General features: G+C 46.4%; 1 protein-coding gene across 2 annotated transcripts in view; it reads left to right on the forward strand.

Moving 5' to 3' along the window:
• Window positions 1–13,113, forward strand: part of bicdl2 (BICD family like cargo adaptor 2) — a 32,982-nt gene extending 19,869 nt beyond the window's left edge. For both annotated transcript variants that reach the window (XM_045690319.2, XM_045690321.2), the window contains 4 exons: window positions 2,445–2,519; window positions 6,642–6,721; window positions 11,261–11,375; window positions 12,069–13,113. In XM_045690319.2, the coding sequence (XP_045546275.1) occupies window positions 2,445–2,519; window positions 6,642–6,721; window positions 11,261–11,375; window positions 12,069–12,140 (342 nt within the window). In that variant the 3' untranslated portion in view covers window positions 12,141–13,113. The remainder of the gene's footprint in view (window positions 1–2,444; window positions 2,520–6,641; window positions 6,722–11,260; window positions 11,376–12,068) is intronic.
• The last annotated feature ends 617 nt before the right edge of the window (window positions 13,114–13,730 follow it).

Raw genomic sequence — 13,730 nt, forward strand, 5'->3', positions numbered from 1 at the left:
CAGCTAGGATGGAATCCCCAACCCTCTATAACACAGCTAGGATGGAATCCCCAACCCTCTATAACACAGCTAGGATGGAATCCCCAACCCTCTACAACACAGCTAGGATGGAATCCCCAACCCTCTATAACACAGCTAGGATGGAATCCCCAACCCTCTACAACACAGCTAGGATGGAATCCCAACCCTCTACAACACAGCTAGGATGGCTACCTAGGATGGAATCCCCAACCCTCTATAACACAGCTAGGATGGAATCCCCAACCCTCTACAACACAGCTAGGATGGAATCCCCAACCCTCTATCTAGGATGGAATCCCCAACCCTCTACAACACAGCTAGGATGGAATCCCCAACCCTCTATAACACAGCTAGGATGGAATCCCCAACCCTCTACAACACAGCTAGGATGGAATCCCCAACCCTCTACAACACAGCTAGGATGGAATCCCCAACCCTCTATAACACAGCTAGGATGGAATCCCCAACCCTCTACAACACAGCTAGGATGGAATCCCCAACCCTCTACAACACAGCTAGGATGGAATCCCCAACCCTCTATAACACAGCTAGGATGGAATCCCCAACCCTCTATAACACAGCTAGGATGGAATCCCCAACCCTTACAACACAGCTAGGATGGAATCCCCAACCCTCTACAACACAGCTAGGATGGAATCCCCAACCCTCTATAACACAGCTAGAATGGAATCCCCAACCCTCTACAACACAGCTAGGATGGAATCCCCAACCCCTCTATAACACAGCTAGGATGGAATCCCCAACCCTCTATAACACAGCTAGGATGGAATCCCCAACCCTCTATAACACAGCTAAGATGGAATCCCCAACCCTCTATAACACAGCTAGGATGGAATCCCCAACCCTCTATAACACAGCTAGGATGGAATCCCCAACCCCTCTATAACACAGCTAGGATGGAATCCCCAACCCCTCTATAACACAGCTAGGATGGAATCCTAGTTTCTCCAGGAGCATGCACATTGGGGAACTGGTGGGTCAGAGTATGAGTGTCACGGCCGTCGTTGAAGAGAGAAGGGGACCAAGGCGCAGCGGGTTGCGTGTTCATCATTATTACTTTATTTAATTAAAGTGAACACGAAAACAAGAAACAAAGAACGACAGACCGACAGTTTCACAGGCTATAAATAACAGCAGTGCAAAATACAACTACCCACCATGAGACAGGTGAAAACAAGCTCCCTAAGTATGACTCCCAATCAGGAACAACGATGTACATCTGTTCCTGATTGGGAGCCACACCAGGCCAACACAGAAATACAAAACCTAGAAAACCTAGAAACCCAAAACCAGAACATACACCAAAAACCCCCGGAACACATAAATACAATTCCCCTCTACATACACATAACCCCCCCCCGAACCATATAAAACAAATACCCTCTGCCACGTCCTGACCAAACTACCATAACCAATAACCCTTATACTGGTCAGGACGTGACAATGAGTCCACAGAAAAGTATGTGAAACGGAAGACGAAAGGCTACTTTGTTCTTATTCAGAAGCATCGATGCAAAGAAATATGACGCAGCTTGTAACATTGACACCGTTTTCTGTTATCAATGAGCTGCAGCGAGAGAAAACACACTCCGACTTCTAAACTAAATGTTGCCTGTTCACATGTCACATGGTGCCTGACTACAATATTAGATCTTGATACGTAAATAAATACAGGCTGTGTTAGTTTTGGCATGGTTACCTGCTCTCTCGTGTGTGTGTGTGTGTGTGTGTGTGTGTGTGTGTGTGTGTGTGTGTGTGTGTGTGTGTGTGTGTGTGTGTGTGTGTGTGTGTGTGTGTGTGTGTTGTGGTTATGACAGTGTGTGTGTTGTTATGACAGTGTGTGTGTTGTTATGACGGTGTGTGTTGCTATGACAGTGTGTGTTGTTGTTGCTATGACAGTGTGTGTTGTGGTTATGACAGTGTGTGTTGCTGTTGCTATGACAATGTGTGTTGTTATGACAGTGTATTGTTGTTGTTATGACAATGTGTGTTGTTGCTATGACAGTGTGTGTTGTTATGACAGTGTGTGTGTTGTGGTTATGACAGTGTGTGTTGTTGCTATGACAGTGTGTGTTGTTGTTGCTATGACAGTGTGTGTTGTGGTTATGACAGTGTGTGTTGTGGTTATGACAGTGTGTGTTGCTATGACAGTGTGTGTTGTGGTTATGACAGTGTGTGTTGCTATGACAGTGTGTGTTGTGGTTATGACAGTGTGTGTTGTGGTTATGACAGTGTGTGTTGCTATGACAGTGTGTGTTGTTGTTGCTATGACAGTGTGTGTTGTTGTGGTTATGACAGTGTGTGTTGCTATGACAGTGTGTGTTGTTGTTGCTATGACAGTGTGTGTTGTTGTTGCTATGACAGTGTGTGTTGTGGTTATGACAGTGTGTCTTGTTGCCCAGGCTACAGAGGCCCTGTTGGCCCACTCTACCATCCTACAAGACAAAGACCAGGAGATAGACACACTGAGAGAAAAGGTGAGTTGCTACACACACACACACACACACACACACACACACACACACACACACACACACAGCTTGTATAGCGAGTACCACTTCCCCCTCCTTCGGCTCATGCCTGGCTCGAACCAAGGGCCTCTGCTTTGCTTACACACCGCCCTCCTTGACAACATTCCAATGGGATGAGCCACCCAAAAGCTACCTCTCACTCTATGGATCTATACGAAGCCATATTATATTGTTTTAGAAAGGTCATACCAGGGATCATAGAAAGGTCATACCAGGGATCATAGAAAGGTCATACCAGGGATCATAGAAAGGTCATACCAGGGATCATAGAAAGGTCATACCAGGGATCATAGAAAGGTCATACCAGGGATCATTTGATATTTGATTTTGAAGACCACTACACGGAGCAGCAGATAGTCCTCCCCAATGAAGTGTCTATCTCAATATATACTGTACTTCCATTAATTATTTCAACTGGCACCGGGGGACATTCAGGCCTGTGGGCATCCTAGAGCAAAACAACCAACATGTACGTGTTTGTGAGAGTCTCACCTTTCCACAGTAGTTAATAGTTTGTAGGACAAACCGTTCAGAAGCTACAGACGATTTTGTGAGAAGACCGATTTCCGGGATGTCTCATGGTCTGACAAACACCTCTCTAGCTCTGTCACCTTCCACCACAGATGTCTCATGGTCTGACAAACACCTCTCTAGCTCTGTCACCTTTCAACACAGATGTCTCATGGTCTGACAAACTCTCTCTAGCTCTGTCACCTTTCACCACAGATGTGGAAGTGTGACGTAGGCAGATATGGTGGATTGAGTCACATCCAATGAAAAAAAATCTTAAATTGACAGATTTTAATGGGGATTTTTTAAATTATACTAATTACATTTCCGCAGACATCGACTTTAGGGGATTAAATGAAGCTTCTCTAATGTCAAACATGTGAAGTGTGGTGTACCGCAGGGCATCTCCCTAGGCCCTCTACTCTTTTCTATTTTTACCAATGACCTGCCACTGGCATTAAACAAAGCATGTGTGTCCATGTATGCTGATGATTCAACCATATACGCATCAGCAACCACAGATAATGAAGTCTCTGAAACCCTTAACAAAGAGTAGCAGTCTGTTTTGGAATGAGGTGGCCAGTAATAAACTGGTCCTGAACATCTAAAACTAAGAGCATTGTTATCACGGCTCAGGCTAAGACCCAGATGCAGATAGTACGAGTCTCGGAGTTTATTATAGTTCAAGAGGCAAAAGGTAAATCAACGCAGGCAAAGAGTCATAATCCAAATCTGAGTCAGGCAGGATCAGGGTCAGGATGGCAGGCAGGATCAGAGTCAGGATGGCAGGCAGGATCAGAGTCAGGACGGCAGGATCAGGGTCAGGATGGCAGGATCAGGGTCAGGATGGCAGGCAGGATCAGAGTCAGGACGGCAGGATCAGGACGGCAGGATCAGGGTCAGGACGGCAGGATCAGAGTCAGGACGGCAGGATCAGAGTCAGGACGGCAGGATCAGGACGGCAGGATCAGAGTCAGGACGGCAGGATCAGAGTCAGGACGGCAGGATCAGAGTCAGGACGGCAGGATCAGGACGGCAGGATCAGAGTCAGGACGGCAGGATCAGGGTCAGGATGGCAGGCAATCAGTAACCTCTCTAACACACTAACCTCTCTCTAACACACTAACCTCTAACACGCTAACCTCTAACACGCTAACCTCTCTAACACACTAACCTCTAACACACTAACCTCTAACACACTAACCTCTCTAACACACTAACCTCTAACACGCTAACCTCTAACACACGAACCTCTTTAACACACTAACCTCTAACACACTAACCTCTCTAACACACTAACCTCTAACACGCTAACCTCTCTATCACACTAACCTCTAACACACTGAACTCTATAACACAGTAACCTCTCTAACACAGTAACCTCTCTAACACACTAACCTCTAACACACTAACCTCTCTAACACACTAACCTCTCTCTAACACACTAACCTCTCTAACACACTAACCTCTAACACACTAACCTCTCTCTAACACACTAACCTCTATAACACACTAACCTCTCTAACACACTAACCTCTCTAACACACTAACCTCTCTAACACACTAACCTCTAACACACTAACCTCTCTAACACACTAACCCCTAACACACTAACCTCTAACACACTAACCTCTCTAACACACTAACCTCTCTAACACACTAACCTCTAACACACTAACCTCTCTAGCACACTAACCTCTCTAACACACTAACCTCTAACACACTAACCTCTAACATACTAACCTCTCTAACACACTAACCTCTCTAACACACTAACCTCTCTAACACACTAACCTCTCTAACACACTAACCTCTCTAACACACTAACCTCTCTAACACACTAACCTCTAACACACTAACCTCTCTAACACACTAACCTCTCTAACACACTAACCTCTATAACACACTAACCTCTAACACACTAACCTCTATAACACACTAACCTCTATAACACGCTAACCTCTATAACACACTAACCTCTAACACACTAACCTCTATAACACACTAACCTCTATAACACACTAACCTTTCTCTAACACACTAACCTCTAACACACTAACCTCTATAACACACTAACCTCTATAACACACTAACCTCTCTAACACACTAACCTCTAACACACTAACCTCTAACACACTAACCTCTAACACACTAACCTCTAACACACTAACCTCTATAACACACTAACCTCTAACGCACTAACCTCTCTAACACATTAACCTCTCTAACACACTAACCTCTCTAACACACTAACCTCTATAACACACTAACCTCTCTAACACACTAACCTCTCTAACACACTAACCTCTCTCTAACACACTAATCTCTCTCTAACACACTAACCTCTCTAACACACTAACCTCTATAACACACTAACCTCTCTAACACACTAACCTCTCTAACACACTAACCTCTCTAACACACTAACCTCTAACACACTATCCTCTCTAACACACTAACCTGTAACACACTAACCTCTAACACACTATCCTCTCTAACACACTTACCTCTAACACACTATCTTCTCTAACACACTAACCTCTCTAACACACTAACCTTTCTCTAACACACTAACCTTTCTCTAACACACTAACCTCTAACACACTAACCTCTAACACACTAACCTCTAACACACTAACCTCTCTAACACACTAACCTTTCTCTAACACACTAACCTCTAACACACTAACCTCTATAACACACTAACCTCTAACACACTAACCTTTCTCTAACACACTAACCTCTAACACACTAACCTCTAACACACTAACCTCTAACACACTATCCTCTAACACACTAACGTCTAACACACTAACCTCTAACACACTAACCTCTATAACACACTAACCTCTAACACACTAACCTCTATAACACACTAAGCTCTAACACACTAACCTCTAACACACTATCCTCTCTAACACACTAACCTCTAACACACTAACCTTTCTCTAACACACTAACCTCTCTAACACACTAACCTCTAACACACTAACCTTTCTCTAACACACTAACCTCTATAACACACTAACCTCTATAACACACTAACCTTTCTCTAACACACTAACCTCTAACACACTAACCTCTATAACACACTAACCTCTATAACACACTAACCTCTCTAACACACTAACCTCTCTAACACACTAACCTCTAACACACTAACCTCTAACACACTAACCTCTAACACACTAACCTCTAACACACTAACCTCTATAACACACTAACCTCTAACACACTAACCTCTCTAACACACTAACCTCTCTAACACACTAACCTCTAACACACTAACCTCTAACACACTAACCTCTAACACACTAACCTCTAACACACTAACCTCTCTAACACACTAACCTCTCTCTAACACACTAACCTCTCTAACACACTAACCTCTAACACACTAACCTCTAACACACTAACCTCTCTAACACACTAACCTCTCTAACACACTAACCTCTCTAACACACTAACCTCTCTAACACGCTAACCTCTCTCTAACACACTAACCTCTATAACACACTAACCTCTCTAACACACTAACCTCTCTATTGTTCTCTTCAGCTGTGCTCCAGAGAGGCGGAGCTTGGTTCTCTGAGGGAGGAGCTACAGTCATTCAGGAGCCAAGGAAAACCCAGCTACAGGTACACACACACACACACACACACACACACACACACACACACACACACACACACACACACACACAACACACACACACACACACACACACACACACACACACACACACACACACACACACATTACAGACAGGGACAGGTTGGTATTACAGACTCAGACAGGGACAGGTTGGTATTACAGACTCAGACAGGGACAGGTTGGTATTACAGACTCAGACAGGGACAGGTTGGTATTACAGACTCAGACAGGGACAGGTTGGTATTACAGACTCAGACAGGGACAGGTTGGTATTACAGACTCAGACAGGGACAGGTTGGTATTACAGACTCAGACAGGGACAGGTTGGTATTACAGACTCAGACAGGGACAGGTTGGTATTACAGACTCAGACAGGGACAGGTTGGTATTACAGACTCAGACAGGGACAGGTTGGTATTACAGACTCAGACAGGGACAGGTTGGTATTACAGACTCAGACAGGGACAGGTTGGTATTACAGACTCAGACAGGGACAGGTTGGTATTACAGACTCAGACAGGGACAGGTTGGTATTACAGACTCAGACAGGGACAGGTTGGTATTACAGACTCAGACAGGGACAGGTTGGTATTACAGACTCAGACAGGGACAGGTTGGTATTACAGACTCAGACAGGGACAGGTTGGTATTACAGACTCAGACAGGGACAGGTTGGTATTACAGACTCAGACAGGGACAGGTTGGTATTACAGACTCAGACAGGGACAGGTTGGTATTACAGACTCAGACAGGGACAGGTTGGTATTACAGACTCAGACAGGGACAGGTTGGTATTACAGACTCAGACAGGGACAGGTTGGTATTACAGACTCAGACAGGGACAGGTTGGTATTACAGACTCAGACAGGGACAGGTTGGTATTACAGACTCAGACAGGGACAGGTTGGTATTACAGACTCAGACAGGGACAGGTTGGTATTACAGACTCAGACAGGGACAGGTTGGTATTACAGACTCAGACAGGGACAGGTTGGTATTACAGACTCAGACAGGGACAGGTTGGTATTACAGACTCAGACAGGGACAGGTTGGTATTACAGACTCAGACAGGGACAGGTTGGTATTACAGACTCAGACAGGGACAGGTTGGTATTACAGACTCAGACAGGGACAGGTTGGTATTACAGACTCAGACAGGGACAGGTTGGTATTACAGACTCAGACAGGGACAGGTTGGTATTACAGACTCAGACAGGGACAGGTTGGTATTACAGACTCAGACAGGGACAGGTTGGTATTACAGACTCAGACAGGGACAGGTTGGTATTACAGACTCAGACAGGGACAGGTTGGTATTACAGACTCAGACAGGGACAGGTTGGTATTACAGACTCAGACAGGGACAGGTTGGTATTACAGACTCAGACAGGGACAGGTTGGTATTACAGACTCAGACAGGGACAGGTTGGTATTACAGACTCAGACAGGGACAGGTTGGTATTACAGACTCAGACAGGGACAGGTTGGTATTACAGACTCAGACAGGGACAGGTTGGTATTACAGACTCAGACAGGGACAGGTTGGTATTACAGACTCAGACAGGGACAGGTTGGTATTACAGACTCAGACAGGGACAGGTTGGTATTACAGACTCAGACAGGGACAGGTTGGTATTACAGACTCAGACAGGGACAGGTTGGTATTACAGACTCAGACAGGGACAGGTTGGTATTACAGACTCAGACAGGGACAGGTTGGTACTACAGACTCAGACAGGGACAGGTTGGTATTACAGACTCAGACAGGGACAGGTTGGTATTACAGACTCAGACAGGGACAGGTTGGTATTACAGACTCAGACAGGGACAGGTTGGTATTACAGACTCAGACAGGGACAGGTTGGTATTACAGACTCAGACAGGGACAGGTTGGTATTACAGACTCAGACAGGGACAGGTTGGTATTACAGACTCAGACAGGGACAGGTTGGTATTACAGACTCAGACAGGGACAGGTTGGTATTACAGACTCAGACAGGGACAGGTTGGTATTACAGACTCAGACAGGGACAGGTTGGTATTACAGACTCAGACAGGGACAGGTTGGTATTACAGACTCAGACAGGGACAGGTTGGTATTACAGACTCAGACAGGGACAGGTTGGTATTACAGACTCAGACAGGGACAGGTTGGTATTACAGACTCAGACAGGGACAGGTTGGTATTACAGACTCAGACAGGGACAGGTTGGTATTACAGACTCAGACAGGGACAGGTTGGTATTACAGACTCAGACAGGGACAGGTTGGTATTACAGACTCAGACAGGGACAGGTTGGTATTACAGACTCAGACAGGGACAGGTTGGTATTACAGACTCAGACAGGGACAGGTTGGTATTACAGACTCAGACAGGGACAGGTTGGTATTACAGACTCAGACAGGGACAGGTTGGTATTACAGACTCAGACAGGGACAGGTTGGTATTACAGACTCAGACAGGGACAGGTTGGTATTACAGACTCAGACAGGGACAGGTTGGTATTACAGACTCAGACAGGGACAGGTTGGTATTACAGACTCAGACAGGGACAGGTTGGTATTACAGACTCAGACAGGGACAGGTTGGTATTACAGACTCAGACAGGGACAGGTTGGTATTACAGACTCAGACAGGGACAGGTTGGTATTACAGACTCAGACAGGGACAGGTTGGTATTACAGACTCAGACAGGGACAGGTTGGTATTACAGACTCAGACAGGGACAGGTTGGTATTACAGACTCAGACAGGGACAGGTTGGTATTACAGACTCAGACAGGGACAGGTTGGTATTACAGACTCAGACAGGGACAGGTTGGTATTACAGACTCAGACAGGGACAGGTTGGTATTACAGACTCAGACAGGGACAGGTTGGTATTACAGACTCAGACAGGGACAGGTTGGTATTACAGACTCAGACAGGGACAGGTTGGTATTACAGACTCAGACAGGGACAGGTTGGTATTACAGACTCAGACAGGGACAGGTTGGTATTACAGACTCAGACAGGGACAGGTTGGTATTACAGACTCAGACAGGGACAGGTTGGTATTACAGACTCAGACAGGGACAGGTTGGTATTACAGACTCAGACAGGGACAGGTTGGTATTACAGACTCAGACAGGGACAGGTTGGTATTACAGACTCAGACAGGGACAGGTTGGTATTACAGACTCAGACAGGGACAGGTTGGTATTACAGACTCAGACAGGGACAGGTTGGTATTACAGACTCAGACAGGGACAGGTTGGTATTACAGACTCAGACAGGGACAGGTTGGTATTACAGACTCAGACAGGGACAGGTTGGTATTACAGACTCAGACAGGGACAGGTTGGTATTACAGACTCAGACAGGGACAGGTTGGTATTACAGACTCAGACAGGGACAGGTTGGTATTACAGACTCAGACAGGGACAGGTTGGTATTACAGACTCAGACAGGGACAGGTTGGTATTACAGACTCAGACAGGGACAGGTTGGTATTACAGACTCAGACAGGGACAGGTTGGTATTACAGACTCAGACAGGGACAGGTTGGTATTACAGACTCAGACAGGGACAGGTTGGTATTACAGACTCAGACAGGGACAGGTTGGTATTACAGACTCAGACAGGGACAGGTTGGTATTACAGACTCAGACAGGGACAGGTTGGTATTACAGACTCAGACAGGGACAGGTTGGTACTACAGACTCAGACAGGGACAGGTTGGTATTACAGACTCAGACAGGGACAGGTTGGTATTACAGACTCAGACAGGGACAGGTTGGTATTACAGACTCAGACAGGGACAGGTTGGTACTACAGACTCAGACAGGGACAGGTTGGTATTACAGACTCAGACAGGGACAGGTTGGTACTAAAGTGAAGTGGACCTGGTCATAGAGGCTGTTCTGGTCCAGGGTGGAGAGGTGGACCTGGTCATAGAGGCTGTTCTGGTCCAGGGTGGAGAGGTGGACCTGGTCATAGAGGCTGTTCTGGTCCAGGGTGGAGAGGTGGACCTGGTCATAGAGGCTGTTCTGGTCCAGGGTGGAGAGGTGGACCTGGTCATAGAGGCTGTTCTGGTCCAGGGTGGAGAGGTGGACCTGGTCATAGAGGCTGTTCTGGTCCAGGGTGGAGAGGTGGACCTGGTCATAGAGGCTGTTCTGGTCCAGGGTGGAGAGGTGGACCTGGTCATAGAGGCTGTTCTGGTCCAGGGTGGAGAGGTGGACCTGGTCATAGAGGCTGTTCTGGTCCAGGGTGGAGAGGTGGACCTGGTCATAGAGGCTGTTCTGGTCCAGGGTGGAGAGGTGGACCTGGTCATAGAGGCTGTTCTGGTCCAGGGTGGAGAGGTGGACCTGGTCATAGAGGCTGTTCTGGTCCAGGGTGGAGAGGTGGACCTGGTCATAGAGGCTGTTCTGGTCCAGGGTGGAGAGGTGGACCTGGTCATAGAGGCTGTTCTGGTCCAGGGTGGAGAGGTGGGCCAGGTAGACATTTGGTTTTGAGTCTCTCTCTCTCTCTCTCTGTGTGTGTAGTTCCCTGGAGAGCGAGGTGTGTAAGGTGCGAGCGGAGAGAGACAGTCTGAACCAGCAGCTGCTGAACACCATTCAACACAAGGTGGTGCTGTCGCAGGAGGTCGATGCATGGCAGGTGGGTCTGGGGGACGACGATGTGTTTGTTTACTCAGACTGGCAGTTACAGTATAAGGAAGAACACATTTCAATTTAGTATCTTCTCCAGTTTCAACCCCTTCTATCGCTCTCTCTCTCTCTCCTCCCTCTCTCTCTCCTCCCTCTCTCTCCCCCTGCCTCTCTCCTCCCTCTCCCCTCCCTCTCTCTCTACCTCTCTCTCCCCCTCCCTCTCTCTCCCCCTGCCTCTCTCCTCCCTCTATCTCCCCCTCTCTCTCTCCCGCTCTCTCTCTCTCCCCCTCCCTCTCTCTCCCCCTGCCTCTCTCCTCTCTCTCTCTCCCCCTCCCTCTCTCTCCCCCTCCCTCTCTCCCTCCCTCTCTCTCCTCCTCCCTCTCTCCTCCCCCTCTCTCTCCCCCTCCCTCTCTCCTCCCTCTCTCTCCCCATCCCTCTCTCCCCCTCCCTCTCTCCTCCCCCCTCTCTCTCCCCCTCCCTCTCTCCTCCCTCTCTCTCCCTCTCTCTCCCCCTCCCTCTCTCTCCCCCTCCCTCTCTCTCCCCCTCTCTCTCCCTACCTCTCTCTCCCCCTCCCTCTCTTTCTCCCTACCTCCCCCCCCCCTCTCGGTCTCTCCCCCCTCGCTCTCCCCTCGCCCCATTCGCTCTCTCCCTTCTTTCTCTCTCTCCTCTCCCCTCTCTCTCCCCCCCCCTCTCTTTCTTTCAGGAGGACATGCGGCTGCTGATAAGTCAGCAGGTGCAGCAGCAGGCGGAGGAGAAAGAGAGAGAAAAGGAATGAGAGAAAGAGAGCAAGAGGAAGGGGCTGCAGAGAACCCGCTCCATGAGAGTCAGAGGGAGAGAGAGGGAAAGGATTCTTCTCTTCTCTCTTTAAAGGGGATGAATAAGAGATGGAGGGACAGATAAACGGGGGAGAGAGGGAAAGAGAGGACAGGTATTTGATGTAAATATTGAAATTTAGATCACATGGTTAAACATTAAGATATTGAGTTTATACTGTAATGTTTTACACATTCGAAAGTCTCTCAGCCTATCACACAATGTTATGCAAATGAGTTCCTGTATGTGAGGATACTGGGAGGAGTTTTTGGTGAGGCGTTTGTGCGGCGGGTCAGTGCTGGTGTGCACTGTCTGTTCATCCAAATAAATTATTGATTATTTTATGGGAAATCAGTGTCCTAGACTGTTTACACTAGTCAACAAACTATATGCGCATGTCGGTGGCCTTACAGGCTCGTTACAATACTATACCACGCCCTGGTAATGTGGAGAGACCGGGTGTTGAGTCCGGTGTGCCTGTGTATTTAGAATGTTCTACTGTGTATATTTAGAATGCTGTGCTACTGTGTATATTTAGAATGTTCTACTGTGTATATTTAGAATGTTCTACTGTGTATATTTAGAATGTTCTACTGTGTATATTTAGAATGTTCTACTGTGTATATTTAGAATGTTCTACTGTGTTTAATATACAGTGCCTTGCAAAAATATTCAGCCCTATTGGATTTCTGACAATGAAATACATTTTTTCATCCCACTTTGTAACACAATAAAATATGAAGAAATCCAAGGGGTCTGAAAACATTATGCAAGGAACTGTATATACAGTACATTCATGAAACTATTGTGTTTATATACGTCTATACACTACCGTTCAAAAGTTTGGGGTCACTTAGAAATGTCCTTGTATTTGAAAGAAAAGCACATTTTTTTGTACATTGAAATAACATTAAATTGATCAGAAATACAGTGTAGACATTGTTGTCAATGACTATTGTAGCTGGAAATGGCAGATTTTTTTTTAATGGAATATCTACATAGACGTACAGAGGCCCATTATCAGCAACCATCACTCCTGTGTTCCAATGGCACGTTGTGTTAGCTAATCCAAGTTTATCATTTTAAAAGGCTAATTGATCATTAGAAAACCCTTTTGCAATTATGTTAGCACAGCTGAAAACTGTTGTCCTGATTAAAGAAGCAATAAAACTGGCCTTCTTTAGACTAGTTGAGTATCTGGAGCATCAGCATTTGTGGGTTTGATTACAGGCTCAAAATGGATAGAAATAAAGACATTTCTTCTGAAACTCGTCAGTCTATTCTTGTTCTGAGAAATTAAGGCTATTCCATGAGAGAAATTGCCAAGAAACTGAAGATCTCGTACAACGCTGTGTACTACTCCCTACACATAGCAGTGCAAACTGGCTCTAACCAGAATAGAAAGAGGAGTGGGAGGCCCCGGTGCACAACTGAGCAAGAGGACAAGTACATTAGAGTGTCTAGTTTGAGAAACAGACGCCACACAAGTCCTCAACTGGCAGCTTCATTAAATAGTTCCCGCAAAACACCAGTCTCAATGTCAACAGTGAAG

Source organism: Salmo salar, chromosome 11 (assembly GCF_965601325.2).
Source record: "Salmo salar chromosome 11, fSalSal1, whole genome shotgun sequence".
Classification (NCBI taxonomy): Eukaryota; Metazoa; Chordata; class Actinopteri; order Salmoniformes; family Salmonidae; genus Salmo; species Salmo salar.